At 36.2% G+C, this 25,155-nt stretch overlaps 1 protein-coding gene across 2 annotated transcripts in view; it reads right to left on the reverse strand.

The window, feature by feature from the left end:
• LOC131061434 (DExH-box ATP-dependent RNA helicase DExH11) overlaps window positions 1-25,155 on the reverse strand; it is a 334,783-nt gene that overhangs the window by 160,213 nt on the left and 149,415 nt on the right. For both annotated transcript variants that reach the window (XM_057995124.2, XM_057995123.2), the window contains exons 12-14: window positions 20,612-20,960; window positions 20,162-20,317; window positions 19,905-20,015 (exon numbers count right to left, since the gene is read on the reverse strand). In XM_057995124.2, coding sequence (XP_057851107.1) covers window positions 19,905-20,015; window positions 20,162-20,317; window positions 20,612-20,960 — 616 coding nt within the window. The remainder of the gene's footprint in view (window positions 1-19,904; window positions 20,016-20,161; window positions 20,318-20,611; window positions 20,961-25,155) is intronic.

Here is a 25,155-nt window from a genome sequence, read left to right on the forward strand (position 1 = left end):
AAGGAGAACGGTCTTTGGTGGACAAGAGTCCACGAGAGGGAAGAGAAGAGAGCACACTTGGCAAAGGAGGTCGGCAAAAGTCCCAACTAAGTGCTGGAAGAGGCAAATGAACAAGACTTCTAATGTACTTGAAGCAGTAATGAGATCTGTTGTAGGTTGTTTACAACATAGAGGAGTAGTTGTACTCTTAACCCCATTTTGTGAGCCTATGCTCACAAATTTCCTACATGATGTGTCTGATGCACAAGCATCCGAGTTAATTGACGATAGGCATCAACCAAAAATATTATCATTATATTTTTCGATTTTGCTTTGTCTTGGCTTTGTTTGTTATCTTTATGTTTCAAGAAGCACCTACTAATGAACTTATGGATCTTATCACACAAAAATTTCTGGTCTTCTACTTCCTTGATATAGTCTTTTGTAACTCACAAGAAACTTCAAATGCATAAGCATCTAATCACACTTCAGCATTGGGCCTATGGGATCATGAAACCACATAGGGGTCAAAACCTAATGGATTTGAGAATTTTTTCAGATGCGGCTGCCCTGGTCGGCATACATGCGAAATATGGAAGCACATACGAGGTACGTGAAATATTGACAGAATGCCCCAAAAGAGACGTTGTCTCTTGGACTACCATGGCCACTGGATACATGCAAAATGGATTTCATTGATATTGCAAATTAGCGTCCACATAGGTATTTAGGTTAGCTATAAGGTTGTTGAAAAACAACATAATATTATTGCTAGTATATAAAAGTTAGTGTGGTCTGTTAGAATGCAATAGGATAATATATATTATTAGTCATACGACAGATTATAAGTGTGTAAGTTGTCAGAACAACTCGTATAATTGGGGATCGGTTCCTATAATGTAGGAGATTTGTTGATGTTCTTGTAGCAGGAGGAGTTATCTTTCTCACTACTATCTTAACTTTATTCATTTCCTTTCATCATTGTATTATATCTGCAATTTTTATTTACTAAACTGTTTGTTAATCTTTATACGTGTGATTCATTATGGTTAGTTAAGGGATGATTAAAGAACGGTTGACTATTGGGTTGATTAGTTCTAATCGCAACCCTTTGTATTAGTCATGCTTCCCCAACTAGAGTCATGTCATTTCAACTGGCATTGTCACGTATTTATGCTTCTTTAATCGGGGTTATTGGGTACAGAATCGCCTGTGTAAATATTCTTCTGCACATTTGCATTATCTGTGGGGTTTATATGCTGCATATAATCAACCAAGAAAACTCATACAACCAGATCGAATACATTTGGAAATCTAGCAATTAATGAAAGTCTTAAGATCCTCAGCATAATCGATATCCTTAGCACAATCAATATCTTCAGCATATTGACATATTGCTTCAGATATTTCAGTTGTAATTCTGTGTTAATTCAACAATATCAAAGATATTGTTCTGTACTTCTGTAATTTTAAATTCTGATCCAAAAAAAAAAAAAAAGATTAAATTCCTATATAAGTGATGTGTTTGATTGAAAAAAAAAGGAAGCACCATGTTTTCCTATGTTTGATTTTTACTACTATTATACTACCTGAAATCTCTATTATTGTATCAGAGCATAGTATACATAATTTGTGAAAATAGGAGATCAAAAGAAAGGTCTATTTAAAACTAACTCATTGATCTAGGATGCATTCTTTCCAGAAAGAAATTTGGTACGTATCGTAATTTGGTAGAGAAGATCTTTTCATGTTTATGTTTCGACTGATTGTGAGGAGAGTGTAGCGGTTGCATAACTATAGCAGTTCAAAAGAGACTTGGCAATGTTTTTAAAGGCCCAAGCATGAGAGATAGTTGAGATGCATGTTCATATCTCTTGTTTGTCGCAATACAGACACTCATGTAATGGGGGACCAGGCAGTACTAGGATATAATGCATGCCATTTAGACTCTATTGTGGGCAAGAGCCTATGTGAAAGGTGTCAGTACTCTTTGTAAAGAGCCATAGATGTATGCTAAAGGTGCAATTACATATAGAAGGCAATTCAATTCTGCCTAGCAAAGTTTTGAGCAGCAATTGCTAGAAATTTTAATAATTTTCTTAGAATAATCAGTTTTGTTTCCACTCGTAATATCCCATTGAAAGTCACGATAGTTCTCACTTGTCCATATCCTTTTGTTGTGGATTTGTGATGAAATTGACAATGTAGGACACAATAATCCTTGTCAAAGCAAGGACTATATGAAGTGCTTGTATACAAGTTCCATGTAAGGGATCAACCAATGAGCAGTTAAAGGGCGTCAAGCATAAGTTCTCGTTTCTATCTTGCCACTCCTCCTTTGTATTTAGTACGACTCCACCTTTGTGTGCAACGATTGACTCCTCTGTTCCATAAAGGGAAGGTAGTCCACTACCTTCGGTGAAGAATATACAATGAAAAAATAGATTTCATTAGTATTTCACAACTGAGTTCCTAGAAAGTGTGAACGATCTCAATGGAGATCATGTTTTATGGGTTTTGTTTAGGGATTTTCTTCCAGTTTTGCTGCTGCGACTCCTTTCCCTAAAAGTGGCATTTTATTTGATCTTGAAGAAGAAATTATCTACAGTACAATGAACTACAACCTTAGTCGCTGTCTAAATATTAGAGCCAATTAGAAGACATGCTCACACACAAGTTGTAGTTGTAATGTCCCCTTTTTAGCCGCTTTCATTTTATGATTGGTTAACCTATCATTAGCCCTCGTAGACTAAATCAGATGGTTAGAGGGTTCCAATGGGCAGAGATCAATGTGTTATTTCTCTCAGAGCTCAGTTCAAGTATACGTCTGGCCTTCGTTGGACTCAGTTTGGTACACTTACTACTTATAGTAAGTCATCATTTCAGGAAAGACATGGTTTCTATTTATAGAAGGGCAACAGGACAAGCTATGATTGCAGTGTCGATCCCTTGCACAACTAGTTTGATCAGATAATGAGGGATTTAGTATTTATAGTAAATCAGTGGTTGATAGAGAGCGACCCTTACTATTTTTAGTAAGGCAACTGGATGCACAGTGGACATAATGGTTAACTGTTAGGTACAAAAGGCAGGGAGAAATAATGATTATTTGTGGAGATATGTTATATTAATTATTAATAAAGTGATTACTTTATTAATAATTATTTACTAAGTGCAATCGTAAAGTTAAAAAGTAACTTTATATTCAATGGGGCAATGACCCTTCATTTAAGTGACTTAAAGTGCAATTAATGGATTATATTTTGGAGACCAAAATATTAAAGTATTTCATAAAGTTAATGTGCACACAACTTATGTTATTTTAAATGGTATTAAAGTGCATTTATTATTCATGAATATGAGAGCCCAAGTTTGAAAAGTTATTATAAAGTTTTATTAAAACCCTAAAAGTGGATTTCAAAAGGGAATTAAAGGCATTTAAGAGTTGAGAGGATATAAAGGGTTTCAAAAAGAAAATCAAACTCATTCTTGATGTTATTTTGGACATGTGCTTTTTGATATGAGAGCTGAGTGTAGAAATACACAAGAGTTTCAGTCACCTACAACATTGGAGAACGAAAACTCTTTTGTGTTTGTGCAATTTTGAGGCTATGCAGTATCAGCTGTTATTATTGCTTGAGAGGGATTCATCCAGGAGTTCTATTTGTGCTTAAAAGTGAAGAATTTCATCTAGGGTTTCAAGTTTTTGGAGGTTTATCTACAACAAACCCAAGTATTCACCATTGGCAGCCATTAATGACAGATTACAAGCTTATTTGAGCAGATGGAAGGTATATGTTTGAGGTTTTTGAAGAGCTGATTCAAAGAATACATTCCACATTTCTTACTGCAGCAATTTAAGAACAATACACGGCCAAAAACAATCTGGCCCTACCATTAATTTGTAGCAAAATGACTAAAGCCAACATTGATTTCTAGGTGGTAGCGGCAATCGTCTCATATCATTTGTGGTCAGAGTGGCAATGATTTATAATGGTGGTTGCATACATGACAACAAGGGCTTGGTGTTCAAGCTTTTGAAGTAAGTGATTGGATGTGTTTCTCCCCAATCACTATTGTTGGTTAATTGTGAATGGATGTGTTTGTCCCAATTCACAAAATGAAGTAAATGATTCGATTTCGTTGTCCCAAATCAAAACACTTGGTGATTATGATAAGATGTGTGTGTCCCCAATCATAAATGTTGTGAGCAGATGTGTTTGTCCCTATCCAAACTTGATGTAAGACTTTGGATAGGTGGGTTTGTCCCTATCCCTGGTTCCATGGGTAGATTTGTTTGTCCCTATCCTTGGATGAAAATACACTACGCATACTAAGGCTAGTTCCACTATTGCTTGACATGAGTAGACATGTATGTCCCTACTCTTACCTTATATTTTTGGTGAGCTATTGAAAGTGGTCATCAAGTATTGTGATGTACTTTCTCCTCATGTTCACATAGGTATTTTAGGTTAGCTATAAAGCTGTTCACAAACAACTAAATATTATTGTTTGGATATAATAGTTAGTGTGGTCTATTAGAATGTTATATGATAATATATATTATTAATTATTTGATATATTATAGGTGTGTGAATTGTTAGAACAACTCATAATTAGGGAGTGGTTCCTATAATGTAGGAGATTAAACTCCTATTAAGTGATGTATTTGATTGCAAAATAAAAGGATGCGTCGTGTTTTCTTATGTTAGATTTTTACTGCCTCTATTATACTGCCTAAAATCTTGTTATTTGAAAGGCTTTAAACTTTCAAGTAAATGCAAATCGACAAGCGTAAAGCCTGTTGGGTAAAAAATTTGTAAACTAGGGAGGGTTTACAAAATTTAAGTTTCATGACAGTACATGAGATAATACCTCTCAGAAGGCAAGGTATAATCTCTCCTAGTTATAAGGGAAGCTTCCCCATTTCAATTGCAATTTGTATTTATTCTTAATCTACCAGCTAACTTTACACTAATCCAAGATGGTATAATAACTTAGTTCTTTTATTTTCAGAACAAGTGTTTATCTAATTCTCAATTTAGAACAGATTTCTCTTTTTTTTTTTTTCATAAAACAATTCTAACTTGCAGTAATTTAAAAATATATGCTAATTGGAAGCAAAGTGTTTGTGAAAGTACAAAGCCTTCCATTGCTTCCTTTTCTGAAAATGACTTCAGGGACAAATTTTTTGTATACAAAAGAACTCAAAGTTTCCTTTAGATACTTAAGTCCTATCAACCGATTTAACCCAAATATTGATATATTGTAAGCACAAAGTCATCCAAGTATATCATAAAACTATCTACTCTAACAAGATAACTCAACAAAGTACAAAGACTTCACCTTATTATCCACTTAATACAAACATTTTCAGTTAGATATCATAAAACAAAGTTTACAATATTTTACTTTACCTCTTCTAGCTCCTATTCAGGATGCAAGATTTAACCTCAAAGAAAGTAGAAGAGAATGACATAAGAACATTCCCTCACACAATAAAGCATTTCGAAGACAAAGATTGGATGCAACTTCTTTTCTTCTTTGATTAAACTTTCTTGAATACACTACAAGCTCAAAGTCTTAGATAGTTTTTCAATTCTGCAAAGTTTCGGCGTATTTCGCAAAAAGATGGAAAAAAATCTTTATTTCGATGAGATCCCTCATACATATAGAAGAGGGATGATGCACAAATATAGAAGTTACAACTAATTGTGACCAAGTCAAAAGTAGAGACCTATTTGACTTAGGATACGTGCAGCCCTACATGTGTACTAGGGCATATATGAAATGACACTTAAGGTGTCACTTAGAATTACAAAATGCCACTGGAAAAGCATAAAAATGAATATCATTATCAACATAGCATTTCTTATGTTTCTTTAAAAGAGAATCCAAAAAATCCAGAACAAACTATAGATCAACCAATTTGTCAATAGAGGACAAACAGAAGTGCTCTCTCTGAATTTCATCAATTAGCAATTAACTAATCTTTTTTATGACAATATCAACATTTAGAGCCTTCTGATTTTCATCAAGCAACGTACAAGGAATTTTTTATATCTTATCAACAATCTTTTTATTTTTATCTATGCATTCCTTTTGAGCTTTTCTCATGTCCTTGATAAGCCGCTCTAGAGAATTCATTCGATGCTCTAATGTCTCTCGCTGCTCAACATACATATCCCAAGAAGGAATGACACTATTTTGCACAAGATCATCTAAATCAAAATTTTCAAATTTCAACCATGCATCAAAATCTTTCTCCTGGTTTCCAACTCTTGGAAGAAGAGTTCTATGGTGTCATCCACCTCAGTTTTTGCAATATCAAGATTGTTGACTATTGTGACAGCTAGGCTTAAGAGCCGCATAACATGACCAAGCATTTTATCCATCCATTCTCCCATTGCTCTGCTCTATCAAGCTGCTTGCTCGGCTCTCTTCATAACCTATTCATCCAGTGATGAAGTCACTGGTTCAATTGCTTCAAAAGACTTAGTCACCTTGATCAACACAGTAGTGAGTTGTTTAACCTGTGCCTTAAGCTTATCCCTCTTAATCTTGTCCTCATCATATCTAGAAACAAGGGCATCCAAAGCTGCCTGAAAATCTCCTTTAGCAAAATCATGCGTTTGTTTGCCCAGATCACCCCTATTGACAATATAGTCTGAGTCTTGAATTTGATCAATGTCTTTATCAAGGGGAGGGATGGCAATCTCTACATAATTGTTTTTAGCTTTATCTAACTTTACCCTTGACAAGGTCTTGGCTTTCTTGGTAGTCTTAGGCTTAGTGGAGATGAGCTGAATGAAATCAAAATCATTTGGAGAAACAACTTCTTTCTTCCTCTTGGGAGCATACGAGAACAACCATGGTGGCAAGGAAGAATCATCATCAACAATTGTGACTAAAGCTTGAGACGGATTTGTTTGTTCCTAAGGAGTAATAGTCACAATCAGTGATGTTGTAATAACAATGATGGGAGGATTTTCGAGAGATGACCCATTAGGTCTAGGACCAGTCTTTGTCATGAATTTATCAAAATCCTCTAACACAGTGGCCGACACTTCAAATAAATTTGGGAAAGTAGAGAAAACATTCTCAATATTATCATGCAGGGTATCTAACGTAGACTCACTATCACTAGTGGAAGAAACATGAAAAATTGTTGCTAGGGGTGACACAACTGAGAGAAGATCCAAAAGGTTCTGATTCAATGATAGAAACAGGAGAATGAACCGTGGCGGAAGAAGAAAAAGATACCTACGGTGGGACTCATGAGACTTATCTGACTGAGAAGTCTTGGAAGATTGTGGTAGACCTTCATCATATTCATCATCCTACTCTTTATTATCCTCTTCCTTACCTTCAAATTGGTCTACATCAATAGGCTCTAGATCAGGATGTTCATCATACAAATGCTCATCTTGTACCTCAGACTCTTTTGTCTCTTGAACATTTGAAGTGGATGGTTCTCCTTGGGTATTTCCTTTGCTAGCCCCATCTGTGAATTTCAAATTTGGAGCCTCCTAATCTCTAATCACCTACCAATAGGTCCAGCTGTATCATCATCAGAACCAATAGAGAAAGGCTTCAACTAAATTCCTTTGCTCGAAAGCAAAACATTACTATTCGCAAGAATACTCTGTAATCTATATCTAATGGAAGTTGACTCTTTTTGTGACCATTGAATGAGTGGCAAGGGTGTTGATGAAACTTTCTTTTCTACATAGGTAAGGTTTAAAACATTACCATCCTCCTCAAGATCATCTAGGATATCTGACAGGTCAAATTCTCAAATTTGGTCCGCTATGAGCCGACAGTAATCAAGCTTCCTAAGATCATGCTTTGTCCTGCAATCACTCCAGATGTCTTCAATGCAGTGCACATGAACATATGCTTTCTTTCATTTGTTTCACATTCCTTTGTAATCAAAGTCCCTTCTTGCCTTGAAGAACCACATAGTTACTCTCATCTCTTCTTCCATTGCTCTTACCTTGAAGATAGAATTAATGGAATACTGGCCAATACTTAATGAGAACTTCAAACCTGTCTTGTGTGAACCGAATTGTGCCTCATGTACTACCACCATTTAACGAGCCAATTCCATCAAGACAATTTTATCTAATGGATACCTTGGGAGCATAAAAGGTTCACCATTAGAACATCCCACCCTAAGATAGGTGAAGGTAGGGAATTGTAGGAACATAAATCCGTATTCGTTCACTACTTCCCATGCATGATCAAATACTCTTTTTCTATATAAATCTTTGTTTAGCATACACATGTGATAACCAAAGAATGCATCATTCACTATTCGAAAATGTATGAAACTATTCTTCAATACCAACTGGGAATAGTACTCATACACAACAACATGCCTCATGTCTCTTAAAGTAGACAAACCTGAGAAATGCCTCATACAAGTTGTTGAGTACACCAAATAGGATGTCACGTAAAACTTCAGGATAGTTGGTACTTTGGTGAGTTGCTCACATATGGCATCACTTATTTGCTTCCCCCAAAATATCTCTTCCATATTTTGTCTAATGACATGGATGTACTAATACATCCATTCATAATAGGTGTTTGAAGTAGGAAGCCCTTTCACCCTACATAAGAGAGTAACCAATTCATTGACCTCTTCAATAAGATCACTTCTAGGAAAGGTTTTTGGCCACCTAGCAATTGTAGGCATTGTGGTCTTCAGCCAATTGTCATTCATATTCTTCCTACACTTATCTGAATTCTTTCCATAATAAGCTTGTGCTGATGTGATATCAGAATACTTTTCAATGTTTGGACACTTGAAGATAGTGTCAAAGAAGTCTTCATAAGTCTGATTAACTTTTTGCCACTTGTGTCCTTCACGCTCCTGCAAACTGGATCAAAATGATTTGCAAATACCATGACAAATTCACGATCCTCAGTAGACATGCGAATTGCTGAAACTAGATGAATACCACTATTGATGGTATGTTCCATCTTATAGTATGAAGGTGGCTACTCAATTCACTTGAGAAACTGTGCAAGCTCCAAATGTCCTATTTCAGTGTCCCTTATATGATCAATATCCATAGACACTGACGAAGGAGGGAAGACCGGATGCGGATCTTGCTTCTTGAACTTCATGGCCTTCTTGCCTGGAGATAGTACTGTCATTTCTACAGGAATGACACTATAGCATAGAAGAATCATCAATACTTGAGAAGAGCAAACCTCGACTATCTTGATCATCTTGAACTGAACAAGCCCATGAATTAGTTGCATTTGGTATCATCGAGGTTATAAAAACCCTCATTGCATCATGGTAGAACAAGTGTAAATCGAACCTATGAACCGTATTTACATGTGTGTGCATTTGGTGTAATTCGGGTTCGTAGGCCCGAATCACACTTATGGCTAAGTGTGGCTCAAAGGCGTAGTTCTAGTTTGTAGACTCGAAATACACTTTGGAAATAAGGCTAGGTGTAGTTCAGGCCTATGGACCCGAACTGCACCTAGGGTAAAACTTGTAATAGGTTAAGGTTGGACCCATAGGTCCGAACCACACTTATTGAATGCATAAGGTGAAATTGGTGTAGGTCGGACTTATGGGTACACTATACACCAAGGGAATAACAAACAAAGTGCAAGGACTGAAGTAGTGTAGGGCAAAACCTATAAGTCCACCTTACACCAAAGGTTGGATCTATGGTGTAGGGCGAGCTTATAAGTCCGACCTACAACAAGCAATGGCTAAAAGAAGGTGAGGTGCAGGTTTGTAAACCCAAACACCACCAAATGCTAGAGTGGTTTAGGTTTACAAACTCGAACCCCACCTTTGCTTTGAATAGGGGATTGAGGGTGCTGCTCGGATTTACAGACCCGAGCAACACCATGTATATATTGTTGTCCGGGCCTGTAGACCCAAACAGCACCAATCATGGTGTGCTAGGTCATTAATCATAGTGTCATGAAACGAAAAGAAAGGCAAAAGGGTATTCGGGTTTCATGAACCCGAATTCCAACAAACATTGGTGTGATTCGGGTTCTCAAATCCGAATACCACCAGTCACTGAAAAACAAGAAGAGGATATGCATTTGGCTCATATAAAACTTGAGAACCATCAGAAAGAAAAACAAGTAGGGTTTCAATACCAAATGAACCAAAAATGGAAAAGATTTATCATCAGAAGAGCAAATCATGGAAGATAAAAAAGAAAATGATCTTACCAGCGAACGAATCCTGCGAATTCGGAGAGAAAACACGGTCCACGAAGTCGCCTTAGAGTCCAAATGATAACCCCAAAAGATTAAAAACAAGATAAAACGATTCCTTTTTTTTTTTGGTTAGTCCAAGCTATCCCCACGACTCAACCCAACGACACAGGTTTCCCATTATGGGGCGAGTTTAGGCGAGACTAGTCCTTGGAGATGTACTAAGCCGCACGTAAGGCAGATCCATCGGTTGATTCCAAGCTTGAAAGTCGAACCCGAGACCAATGGGGAGCAAACCCATGGTCCAAGCCAACTCTGATACTCTTTCGGGCTAACATAAAACGATTCCTCATTGAATTAGCGCAAGAGGCATTAATATCACTCAAGTGTCATTAATAGGTGCAAGTCGGGTTTGTAAACCCAATTTGGACTTATCAATGACAAGGTGCATTTCAGGTTTACAAAGCCGATTTGCACATAGTGCAAAAAGGTAAGGCATAAAGGGAGGTGTAAATCGAGTCCATGAACCCGATTTGTACCTAGAGTCTAAAATGGTGTAAACCAGATTTATAGGCCTGATTGACACCTAAACTCAAAAATAGAAGATTAACTTGAAATTGCAAAATGGTAATCACGCACGAGATAATGGTATCTCGGAATGTGTGCATAAAGCAAATAAACCACAAATGGACCATAAATTTGTGGGGTACCACAGTTTTTCCACATGTCCAAATTGCGGATAACATGTATATGGTGTTGTTCAGGCCTGTAGACCCGAACAGCACCAATCATGGGTGTGCTAAGTCATTAATCATAGTGTCATGAAACGAAACGAAAGGCGAAAGGGTATTAAGGTTTGATGAACCCAAATTTCACCAAACACAGGTGTGATTCGAGTTCTCAAATCCAAATACCACCAGTCACTCAAAAACGAAAAGAGGATATGCATTTGCCTCATATAAAAGCCAAAAACCATCACAAAGAAAAACAAGTAGGGTTTCAATCCAGAACGAACCAAAAATGGAAAAGATTTATCATGGGAAGAGCAAATCGTGGAATATAAAAAAGAAAATGATCTTACCAACGAAGGAACCCTACAAATTCGGAGAGAAAAAACGCTCCACAAAGTCGACTTAGAGTCCAAATGATAAGCCCAAATGATTAAAAACAAGGCAAAACGATTCCTAATTGAATCAGAACAAGGGGCATTAGTATCGCTCAAGTGTCATTAATAAGTGCAAATCCAATTTGTAAACTCAATTTACACTTAGCAATGACAAGGTGCATTTTTTATTTACAAACCCAATTTACACCTAGTGCGAAAAGGTAAGGCATAAAGGGAGGTGTAAATAAGGTCTATAAACCCGAATTGCACCTAGAATCCAAAATGGTGTAAATCAAGTTTATAGGCCCGAATGACACCTAAACTGAAAAAAGGAAGATTAACTAGGAATTGCAAAACAGTAATCATGCACGAGATAACAAAGTTATCCCAAAATGCATGCATAGAGCAAATAAACCACAAACAGACCAAAAATTTGTGAGGTTACCACAATTTTTCCACATGTCCAAATTAGGGATAACAGAGCAAAATAGAGTTTGGACAACCATCGAACCATAAAGAAAATTTTGTCAGTTGCTGTAATTGCAACTGCCATCGTAGACACGTATGCAATTTGTGGACGCATGGGCAAGGGAATGAACTATTTGACCGAATGCGTAAAAGAAAATGTTGTTTCAACGAAGATATGCGGAAAAATGAACAAGGTTACTTGCTGGAAGCAACTTATAAATGCTAATTACAGGTATGATTGAATGGTATGAAAATTGAAAAGACATACGGCAGAATGCACCAATAATGGAAGAGGAACCTGAATCAATAGAGGAAGAAGATTATATAATGAAGTATCAGCCAGGTGAGATGGAGTGGGCATCAATTGAGGGGAAAAAGAAACAAAGCCTGCACAAAGTGGTGAATAAAACGTATGGCTGTAGATAGAAGAAAACATGGAAGAATCCCAAGAAAAAAGTAGGGGCATTGGAGAATCGAAGTTGTGCCATTAAATAGGCTGGTTTTGGCCTTCAGAATATGGAACATTGTGGGTTGCAGGAAAACGCCAGTAGAGGTATCTGTCACAGTAGAGAAAGAGAGAGAACGGCCATGAAATGCCATCTATATAAATAATAAAAATGCAGATTTGATGTGAATACAAACTTTTTTGTTCCTTGGTTTCAATCTGAATGTTACTACCAATGAGTCTCTGTTTTATGTTGTCTGTTTTTGAGTGTTCAATTTATAGAGCGGAGAGGAGTTGCTATCTTGCATCAGTTTAAATGGGGATGAGGTCCGTCATTTCTGACCTCACCAGTTTATAGCTCCGGGTCAAAAGTGTTCATCGCTTTAAATAGAAAAAAAAACAAATTGTACCATCACAAATTAAGGGAGAGGGCCCTATACATGTGCACCCTAACTTCACGCTTCTCAAAATCATGTGGACATTTCAAACTTTTCACAATTTTACACAGCAGCTTACTTGTCAAGTCCCCTACTTAAAAACAGAATTTCAAGTCCACATGATCAAATATGATGCCACATTAGCATGCATTTTTGTGAAGGTATCCAAAATGGTCCCAAATTCTCATAAGACCCATAGGTGTGCACTAAGTCATGTTTACTTGTATGCTGATGTGAGATCACATCATCGGTTATTATTTGAATTTTAAAGGTACTTTTTTGCGGATAAGCATTGACATGACATTTTTAAGGCACCACTATTGGTCTCATTTTGTCCATTTACAATAGCATGTATTGGTACCCCTATCACCTATTGGTCCCTCTCCCCTACAGGTTTTTGATATAGAAAATGATTTAAAAATTTGGGAATTCTATTACTGGTTTAACACCAAGATGGAATCTTTCAGAATGTTGGAAACGATATAGTAGAGTAGGCCATAACTTTAAACTTCTCTGGCAATATGCAGATCATAAATATTTAAAACGTGCCTTCTACGTGCTGTTTATTGCTTGAACGATCTTGGTAGAAACCTTTTGTCTACATATCTACTTGTAGACCAAGCTATGATATTATTAAAGTCTATTGTGAAGGGTCTACAATATCCCTCCCCTACCTTTTGACATAGCAATATCTGCTTCTAGCAAAACGGCAGTGCTAAATTAATTGGTATACAAATATCAAAACTATTAAGCTGAGATGTCCCTCAACACACCAAACTCCTGTCAAAAGTGTTAAGGATATAGCTTCATTCGGATTGAAGCAAGTAATATATAACGACATTGAACGAAGGGTCATGACTCTACGTGGCATAAGCCACGTAGAAGTCATGCCCCTACGTGGACATGACTCTTCATCCTTTTATTTATAGGCGTCGACACTTGCTGTGAACCGATAACAATAACTGTAGAAGTTTAACTAACCAGCAAGCTGTCGATATTATCATAGAAAATTAATAGTTAGAGTTATATATATATATATATATATACACATCGGAGGTAAAACATATTCATTGCAGTGATCTTATTAAAGTCTATCCTCACTACATATTACCAGACTATTGTATTCTCTATCTCTGATCTAAATTCCTTAACATGGTATCAAAGCCACGTTGGTAGAGAAATAATAATATAGTGACACCTCTTTTCTAAAACAAAATTCAGACTTACACTCAGAATCAAAGGAAAATTCAATCATGGTGAACAGTGTTAGAGTGGAGGATAGACTTGAAGGCACATCCAACTTCGTCTCATGGAGAATTCGAATAACAACAATTCTTCAAGAACTCGAACAAGATGCATACATACAAGAAGATACTAAGATGCCCGAAGACGAGCCAAAGAAAACAACCTGGAAAAGACACAACAACAAGGCTAAGAAAATCATAATTGATGTTGTTAAAGATCACATTCTCCCAACCATCTGAAAACTAACTAGAGCTTATGATATGTTCAAGACCATTCAAAACTCATATCAAATAAATAATGCAAGCACATTGCTCACTTTAAAACAACAATTAATGCATATCTACATGAACAAAAGAGAAACAATCACATCCTATTTCATGAGGATTTCAGAATTAAAAGACCAATTGTCAACTATTGGGAATAATATAGATGATATGGAGTTATATCTAATAGCACTTAAGGGATTCCCATCCAATTGGGAATCCTTTATTCAAGGCATTAGTGCTCATCCAACACTACCAAAATTCGATCAACTCAAGAATGATTGTACTCAAGAAGAATCTCGACTAATCACAAGAGGATTCGGTCCAAAGAAACGGGGAGAAATTCAAGCACTACATGCTAACACAAGCAACAAAGGGAAGAAAAGGAAGTTCAAACGGACGAGAGGAAATAATCACAAAAGTAAAGACTTCTCCAAGATTCAATGCTACAAGTGTGATAATTTTGGACACACTCACAGGTTCTGCCCAAAAAGAAAGAAAGTTGAAGCAACCATAGCTAAAGTCAAGGAAGTAGAGAATCCTCTATTTTTCTTAGCCTTATCAAGCGAACTAAACTCAAACAAACATTTGTGGATAATCGACAGTGGAGCATCTCGACACATAACTGGTTTTAGAGATCAATTCGAAACCTTTGAAGGCCACTCAACTGAAGAAGTTACAATAGGAGACAATTCTACCTATCCAGTGAAAGGAATTGGGACCTACTAAATTCAATTAAGAACAGGAGTTACATTACAATTGAAAGATGTTCTCTTTGTACCAGGTATCAAAAGGAATTTGGCTCTATTTCAAGACTAGCTGATCAAGGATATCGTGTCACCTTCCATGAAGATAAAGTTCTACTCTGGCCTAAAAACTCTAACATAAAGAATGTTATTCATATAGGAACTAGAGATGGTAGTTTATACAAATTATGTAATACTCAAAAACAAGCACTAAATCATGAACTATCAAACTCTAATGAAATTTGGCATAGACGATTAGGACATCTTCGATTTAGTGCACTACCTTCTATAGGAGAAATTACCACACGATTACCCAATCTAAAATCTGATCATGTTGGAACTTGTAAAGGATGTGCTCTAGGAAAGAACTCAAAAGGGTCCTTTCCCCCAAGTGAACACAAATCAAAAGTTGTACTAGAACTTGTCCACACTAATTTGTGTGGTCCAATGTCATTACCATCACTAGGGGAATTATTGTATTACGTGATATTTGTTGATGATTACTCTAGGAAAACTTGGATCTATTTCATAAAACTCAACGAATCAAATGAAGTGTTATTGAAATTTAAAGAATTAAGGCCCTCGTGGAAAATCAAACTGGGAAGAAAATAAAGACTCTAAGATCAGCTAATGGGGGTGAATATATCTCTGAAAATTTTAAAGAATTCTGCATTTCTGTTGGGATTAAGAGGGAGTGTACTATACTTTATAATCCTCAACAAAATGGAGTGCAGAAAGAAAAAACAGAACCATCATCGAAGCTGCTAAAGCCATGATGCATGATCAAAATCTACACATCTCATTTTGGGCTGAAGCCTCAATTACAGCTGTGTACATTCAAAACAGATGCCCTCATTCAATCCTACAGAATATAACACCTAAAGAAGCCTTTACAGGAAATAAACCAAATTTAAGCCATCTAAGAATCTTTGGTTGCCACGTGTATATTCACGTTCCTAAAGAAAAGAGAACCAAACTAGAACCCTCTGGAAAGAAAGGCATATTTGTTGGCTACAGTGAAACCACTAAAGGATACAGAGTCTATATTCCAGGACAAAGATCCATTGAAATCAGTAGAGATGTAAAATTTGAAGAAGATGCCGCTTATAAACTATCTCTAAGTGCAGAAGATGATCTAACCGCAGAATCAGATGAAAATCCTACAATTGAAAATCATAGGGAGAATAGCATAGAAAATCATGAACTTCAATCACCTAATTTCGAGAATGCTGAAAATCCTAACAACAAGAAAAGACCACTATGGGCAAGAAAGATGATTAAAGAAAATAATGTGGAACCTGATGAAATCTTCAAAGAGAATAAGAAAACAAGAAGTCAATCATGCTATGTTGCCCTCATGACCGAACTTACAAAATCTGAACCATCAAATATTGAAGAGGCTTTAACACATCAAGCTTGGAAAGATGCAATGATTGAGGAATACCAATCTATCTTAAAAAATGATGTCTGGGACATTGTACCTAGACCAAAAGACAAATCAGTTGTCTCATCAAAGTGGTTATTCAAAATCAAATATCCACCAGATGGTAATATTGAAAAACACAAAGCCAGATTCGTTGCCAAGGGGTTCTCTCAAAAGGCTAGAATTCATTACGAAGACACATTTTCTCCAGTTGCCCAATATACTTCTGTAAGAACCATCATTGCCATTGCAGCTTCCAAAGGGTGGAAGACACACCAAATGGACGTGAAGACCGCATTTTTTAATGGTGTTATTGAGGAAGAAGTATATATAGAACAACCTGAAGGCTTTGCTACACGTGATAAAAATCTCTATGTGTGTAGACTAAAAAAAGCTCTCTACAGCCTTAACAAAGCTCCCAGAGCATGGTACGGAAGGATAGATAGTTATCTCTCCAAACAAGGATATTCCAAAAATGAAGCAGATTCTAACATATACTTAAAAATATTGGATGGTGACATGTTAATACTTGTTCTCTATGTTGATGACTTGTTGATAATAGGAGAAGATCACCTCATTGCAAAATGCAAACAAGATCTTGTGGCTGAATTCGATATGAAGGATCTAGGTCTACAGCACTATTTTGTGGGCCTAGAAGTATGGCAAAAAGAGAATTATATTTTCCTAAATCAAGGAAAATATACCACTGATATCCTGACCAGATTTGGTATGATAGATTGTAAGCCTCTATCCATTCCAATGGAAACAAATCTTCATAAGCTCAAAAGTCAAGCAGTAGATTCAAAACCTACAGATCCTACATACTATAGACAAATTATTGGATCTCTTATGTACCTGGTAAACACTCGCCCTAATATTTGTTACGCTACCAATGTGTTAAGTCATTTCATGTGCGAACCTAAGAAGATTCACCTAATGGCTGCTAAGCATATTCTGAGATACTTGCGTGGCACTATTGGACTTGGCCAGAAGTATAAAATATGTTGAAATCCAACTCCTAGGGTATTCTGATTCCGATTGGGCAGGAAGTTCCATTGATCGTAAAAGTACAACGGGGTGTTGCTTTAGTCTTGGATCAGCTATGATATCCCGGTTTAGCAGAAAACAGTCAGCAGTTGCTCAGAGTTCCACTGAAGCCGAATATATGGCTGCCTCCATGGGAGCACGTGAAGCAGTATGGTTAAGGAAATTGCTAGTTGGACTATTTGGGAAGCCCCTAAACCCCACTGTGATTCACTGTGATAATCAAAGCTGCATCAAACTTTCTGTAAATCCAGTTTTTCATAATCGATCCAAGCATATAGAAATCGCATACCATTAGATAAGAGATATGGTAGATAGAGTTGTCATCAAATTGACCTACATCACCACTGAAAAGCAAAGTGTCGCCATATTCACCAAACCTCTTGCAAAGTTGAAAGTGGAGTACTTTAGAGGTAAACTTGGTATGACTAAATTATAATGGAAATTTCTGATATTAATCTTAATCATATGTAATTGATATATTCATGAATATCTTGAATGCAATATTGCATGTATGTGTTATGTCATGGAAGGTGACGATCTTTCCTGTGATTTAAGTGTAGGATCGCTGTTGTAAGGTGACGACTTTCACAATGGCCTGATTTGTTATCAAGATTGACTACATTAAGTTGCTGTCCCGGAATGTGCCGGAAATCTTGATACTAAATTTGCTATGATGAGTTATTGAATTGATATCATTAAATGATTGTTCCGAAATATGTCGGAAATTATGATAACAATCATATCATGATTGACTACATTAATTTGTTGTCTTGGAATGTGTCGGATATCATGATACTAAAATTATTTCACCTGTGATAATGACAATGTTACAATTGTCACTAGAATCAAGGTTGTAATCTGATAAGACTTCAAGTAGTTGTTGTCCCAGGGTGCTGGATATTAGATAATCCATATCTCTCTGAGATATGAAGTATTTCACTAGTAAGTGTTACTAAGTGATTGATCATGTCAAATGAATGTGTATATCTAGAATGTTGTTCCTTAAAACTTAATTATGAAATTCAATCCTCTTTCGCTAAGAGGGAGTGTTAAGGATATAGCTTCATTCAGATTGAAGCAAGTAATATAGAACGACATTGAACGAAGGGTCATGTCCCCGTAGGGTCATGACTCTACGTGGCATAAGCCACGTAGAAGTCATACCCCTACGTGGACATGACTCTTCATCCTTTTATTTATAGGCATCGACACTTGCTGTGAACCGAGACCAATAACTGTGGCAGTTTCACGAACCAGCAAGCTGTCGATATTATCATAGAAAATTAATAGTTAGAGTTATATATATATATACACATCGGAGGTAAAACATATTCATTGCAGTGATCTTATTAAAGTCTATCCTCACTACATATCACCAGACTATTGTATTCTCTATCTGTGATCTAAATTCCTTAACAAAAAGCATATCTAGGTGAAGACCCAAAAATTACATATCTATAAAGATGCATGTATGAAGTCTCTATTCAAAAATATAATCATCCCAGAACTAGTTAACTCATCCTAGTCAGCATAGACATATAACAGTACCATAGGCCCCTCAACCTGGGAGAAACTTATGGGAGCCTCATTTCCTGGGTGCATGGAAAGATTGCTTTTGAAGGCCCACTTTATTACAGATGCATTTTGAAAGAAAGATGGCCCAGCAGTGCCCATGGAGGTCTGAACTAAGGCCATCATCATGCCCACTGGAAATAACCTTAATCAACTGTTACAAATTCTATAACACAGAATATGCTTGCAGACCTGTGATACACCATCAAATCCACTACCATGTCAATCAAGTATAGTTTCCTCATAAAATGTTCCAGTTGATGAGATCTGTTCATTAAATGCCTTGATACAAATAAGCAAAATTATGTTAGAATGGTTGGTTTTAACACTGTTCAACTAGATCAAATCCAATAAAATCTGAAATAAACAGAAGGCAAGTAATTTCCAATTATCCATGAGGAATTTCAAGATTAAATGGCTACTTGCATAAATCCACTACATTGTTGATCAAATAAGTTTTGTAAAGATTTTATCCAGTTGGCATGTTCTTTTTATTAAATATCATGGTACAAAGGAGAAATTCTATAATTGTTGGCTTAAACAGAGTTAAATTAGAATTGATCTGATTAAAATCTGAAATAAGTAAAAGGTAACTAATTTCCAAAAACCGTCCATGAGGAATTCCAAAATTAAATGGGTATTTGCATACAAAGAAGCAGACAAAAATGAAACACGATTGCCAATTTGTGATGCTTCATACTTGGTGAAGTCCGTTTGTTGAGCATGGCAAATATTTAAAAAAAATTGACATTAATAAATAGAAAGCTTCATTAGAAGAGTTTACCAAGAGGAATGAAAGCCAAACCAAATATTGACAATAAAAACTCAATACAAAACAATATACATCATTGCACAGTAGAAAATAAGATTATCACTTAGTGAACAATGAGAAGAGATCGGGCTTTACCACATATTCACATATAAGTTAATAACAAGAAATTAGTTTGGAAATGATGAAATGAAATGCAAATAACCTTGATAACACCACGGCAGAAAAGCATCTCAACAACTTCCTTTACAATTGGAAGAAGACCAGCATGGTGCACACCAATTCCTCTGCGCAACAATTCTTTCAATCTTAAGACCTATATGCAGCATTGCAGCCAAGAAATGTTTTAGAAATTGCATAGCTTCTGAGAAAATTATCCCTTATATTTTAAAACCAGTTGAAGATTTCATCAAAAAAATTGCTAAAGTTGCAAATATCCAAAAAAAAAAGGAGTTCACTTACCTGAGGGAGTTGCCGATCAGATCCTTTTAAACGTGAGAATGCCTTCTCACAGAAAACATGTATCTCACTCTTCTCTGATCCGCTTGTAAGATCCACAGAATTTAAGCTGTCCGCTGACTGGTCACAACGGTTTTTTGAGAAGCAAAAAACAACTGCCTAAACATAACAGGTCACTAGCCTTCTATTAAAAACTTGCTACTTATATGCTTACAGAACAGACAACAGGTCATTAGCCTAAACATAACAGGTCATTAGCCTTCTATTAGAAACAACATAAAATAAGCATCAGAGTAATATTTATAAAAATAACTATCATGTAGTAGAAGCATTATCTCAACCAATGCATAATTATACAACTGCTAACAAGGTATCTGCATTTAGACAAATATAATGGAGTACGGCGAAGGGGAAGTCAAAAACATATAAGAAGGTATGTTCAGACAAACATACAGGTAGCAAATTCATTTGCGATAGCTTATTAACCAGTGAGAACAACTGAGTAGTCTCTGATCTACGTTGAGTCCCACCACCGGATGCATTCCCTGCTACATGAGATTGTACAAACTTTTGTGCTTGGTAGCCACCTCCTTTCTCCCCAATCCGACCATGAGGAACTCCAGCACGATTCGCTGTTCCTGTAGCTTTTACAGGAGCAGACCCTGCCTTGCTGTTCTTTTTCACATATGCTTCTTTTGCTGCTTTTACTCCATGTGGTAGAAACATTTCTCTCTCACAAATTTTATGGAGTTCCCCTGAATAATACAGATAGTGTTCAAGTGGCACAGGCCTCTGTGTTGTTCTGGTCTCAAAAATATTTCACATAAATTTGAATAAGAATTACAAGACAAATAAAATTTGAAAGATATGGTCAATAGCAAATGTATCAACAGAAGGAAAAGAAAATCAGCCTAAACATATAAGAATGAAGAGCTTTAAAAACCTTAATAAAAATAATGATGATTATACATTTAAGTAAGATGACCCAAAATAGAACCTAAACAGGAAATGAATCCTGTTCTGAAAGTACGACAAATATTCTACAAATATATTTTAAAATTTTATTTCTTTATGAGGTTTTCATTTATTTTCTGGTAAGCTAGAATACTGTCATGTTGCTGATTTAGGTAACATAAGACATATTAGACTTTGTCAATAAACTTTGTTAACCTAAAAGATTTCAACATAAAATAAAACAAACCATTCATGTGTAAAGACAAGTCTAACTAGCAAGAATAGTAGCAAATAAGCCTTCACTTGCATCTCAAATAATGAAATCTCAGCAATTAAATAACGCTAGAACGAACTAGATAGGAACACAAGGGTGCAGATATTACGCAACAAGCACAAAATAAAACTCAGGCTACTGTAATGTATCAGATGAAACACAAAAAGAAATTATTCTAATAATTACGAACAGTCAGACCACAGAACATAGTGCTCTCAAATGCATCAATACTGCAACTTTGCCCCAAAAGACCGGAAAATACTCTCCGTTAATTGAATGCAAATATAAAACATGAACCAGTACCTAAGTTGTTTATACATATTTATATATGTATGTATGAAAATAAATTCACCATATATAAATTATAAAATATTAGAATGCAAATTTGTTAAAAAAACTACCATAAATATTATAAATACTAAAATATATTAATTTAACATATCTAAATATAATATTTTGAAAGATTAAAACTTTAGTCTTATAAAAATATTTCCACTCCACCCTACTTTCCTCTCCACCCAAGTCCGCTTCAACGTCTGATCTCCACCTAACTCCACTCCAGTGCCCTCGGAAACAGATTCGTGACAAAATCTCCTGGCAAAAATTTCCCCTCCCAAAAAATTTGCCAGACCCGTATGCAAACCAGACCGGCACCTCGAACCTGGAGCTGACCGGACTCGGATCAAGCCAGGCAGTCACTGAACCCAGTAACTTCGACCAGTAGCAATAATGAAATATTTCACAGATTCAAGAACTATCAAACCAACAAACATTCAACAAACAGATCTATACAAAGTTAATGAAAAACACAGACAAATAAGACAACCAATAGAATGAATAATAGAATAATTCAATATTGGTGATTGTTGTTACAAAGTAAAAATAATCCTATGCTTATACAAAGCAAGGCAATGCATGACATAATAAGACTAACTTGTAAAGCCCCTTCCTTAGGCAAACCGGTTTTCAGCAGGGGTTAGCCTACTATCAAGGTTCCCGTAGGTTAGCAGAACGGATAGGGGACCCAACCGGGGTTAGTGGAGCCTTGCATGGGGCTTTACAAACCTTTCCAGATATGTAGATGCAGTCTCCTATTTTTTAGGAGGAACCCTATTTTTTAGGAGTTGTCTGGGAGATGGTTCAAGAATCATTTTGGATGGTCTGAGATAGTTTCCTAAATTTTACGAAGAGGGTTCTATTTTTTAGGAGGGGATTGGCAATGGCCCTGCTATATTTAGACATCACCCTTGGACTGGTCGCAACACTCAGTTTTCAGTTTGGAGTCTAGGTGATGATTTCAAGAATAAAATGGAATATTGAAGTTATGACTTTAATGTTCTAAATAAATATCTAATAAAGATACTTTATATTATTTTAGTAAAGTAACCAACTCGTGGGCCACCATGCGACATGACACCTAGGAAGGCTTAAATTAAGTTGTTTTAAAAACAGCTTATTTTTATTAATAAAGGAGTCATAAGGGGTTCGATCTTGATGAGGAGAAATAAGTTTGTAAAATAAACTCAATTAAATAAAGTGGAAACCCTAAAAAGTTCGATTAGGTTTGGGAGTCAATAAAGCAACATGAGGCATCATTTCACCATTCAAGCATTCATTTTTACAACCGCAAATTGAGTTTGAGCTCTGAGGAAGAGTTTGAGAAGCAAATCAAACTTCTGGGAACGAAAACTCCCTAGAGATTCAAGGGTTGGACGAAAACCCAACATTGTTTGGAGGGTGAATTCATACAGAATTCATCACTGAGCAGAAACCAGTGTTTCAGATTTATTGCAGAGCAGATTCAAAGGAATTGATTGCAAATCTGGGCTGTTTGGGCCTATACATTCATCATCCAGTAGTATAGCAAGCCTGTCATACCTCTTGCATATCGATCGCAGCAAATAGCTAGCTGGGCGTAGGGTTTTGGAAGCCATTTCCAGACATTTTTGGGAGTTTTTCAGACCTGCTGTTACAGATCAAACTTAACAAACAGCCCCTATGCATGAATTCAAACATTTTATGTGCTGGTTGGACATCTCAACAATTTTCCGATCCGTACCAGATCAAACTTAACTTGTTGTACTTCATTTATAATTTGCATATATCAAGAAAACACCAAAAAAAATCAGAAAAACCCCAACAAATACAAAAAAAATCAAAATATTGAAAACCTCAGAAAAACCAAAAAATATCAGAACTTGCAGTCATCAAATCAGAGGGAATCTTTTTGGTAAGTGTCCAGCATATCCCCTCAGGATTCATGACATGGCTTAAAACCCTCCTGTAAGATCCTTAACTAGGATGGTATCGGTTTCTAGAATAGATGCATCTTTTGGGAGAAACGGCCACCTCAACTCTTTTCAAGTGGTATCAGAGCAGGGTCGCAAGTTTGAATCCCCTTAGAAGGTGAAGATTCTTGGTAAGTGTCCAACATATCCCCTCAGGATTTGTGACGTGGCTTAACAGCCTCCTATGAGATCCTTAAGTAGGAAGGTCTAGGTTTCCTGAATAGATGCACCTTTTAGGAGAAACGACCAGCTCAACTCCTTTCAAATTTTTCATAAATAAAGGTAGATATCGATGACAAATTGTTTTAACTAGAACTACATATTCATAATAGGTGGAGATAACTAGAGGAACTAGCATGACAAGAGTATAACTCACAATTTTAAAGCTCAGGTTGGACAATTAATTAGCTGATACGATTAATTTCAAATCTCAAAACTTAGCGAAAACTCGATGAAAAAATAAACAAATTTTATCGAACATTAAAAATACATGCATTTTTTAAAATATGTAATGTCCCCTCTTTCCTAGATGATCACTCAGATGCTGATATTTGCCTATTATCCATTTCCGTAGGCAAATCCAATGGATAGCAGATGATATTCTAGGCAGGGAAGGACCTTATACACTGCATTTGGCAACTGGTCGTCTTCATTCTAAAGCAAATAATATTATTTGATGGCTAAGTCACCTTCTGCTAAAAATAGACATCCCCCATGGTTAAAACGGGTAATTCCTCATTATGGTGGCTATTTTTAACAATAATTAAAAGCCATAATAAGGTAGCTTTATAATCTTATGTTATAAAGTTAGAAATAAAATATTAATGAGACACCCTGTTGACGTGTCTAAAGTCACATTGCTGCAAACTCCATACGGCCAACACAGAATAGAATGTACTCACTGAGTATCCTATCCTCTCTTGAGATAAGGAAATCCCTAATGCTATTTCTTGCGTTTGATCAAAGGGGATCACCTGAAGGTTTCGTTTGTCAGGTCTTGACTGCGGGATTACTCAGTGGTTTGATGTGTTTTTGCTGGAAACACAAGGGGACTTACGGTAAAATAGGCAATTGCTGGATGAGTTCCCTTAAAACTTCAATAGTCTCGCTTATCGGATGGTTTAAGTCGGATTGATACTGTCTTCAGCAGGAATGTGGATTCTTCTTGATAAAAAAGGGGAAAAAGGAGGGATAGAGAGAGAGGTACAAAAAATCTAAATTACTTAACTAAGATAGCAGTTTCAGTAAACAGACAAACACCTCCAAATAACTAGATTAAGCATTACCAGCCATTTAAGCACAATACTTGCATCAATCCAGTGCGATCTTCAAGGGGAAATTAAGTTTTCATGCTATCAAATACAACATCAAAACTTTTACATTCATTCAATGAGCATTCAATAACAAAACTAAGCATATGAAAAGGTTCAGATTAACCATGCAGAAGGAAAGACAGTCAGCCATTCCCTAATGGTATGAAC

The sequence above is a fragment of the Cryptomeria japonica genome, chromosome 8 (genome assembly GCF_030272615.1).
Source record: "Cryptomeria japonica chromosome 8, Sugi_1.0, whole genome shotgun sequence".
Classification (NCBI taxonomy): domain Eukaryota; kingdom Viridiplantae; phylum Streptophyta; class Pinopsida; order Cupressales; family Cupressaceae; genus Cryptomeria; species Cryptomeria japonica.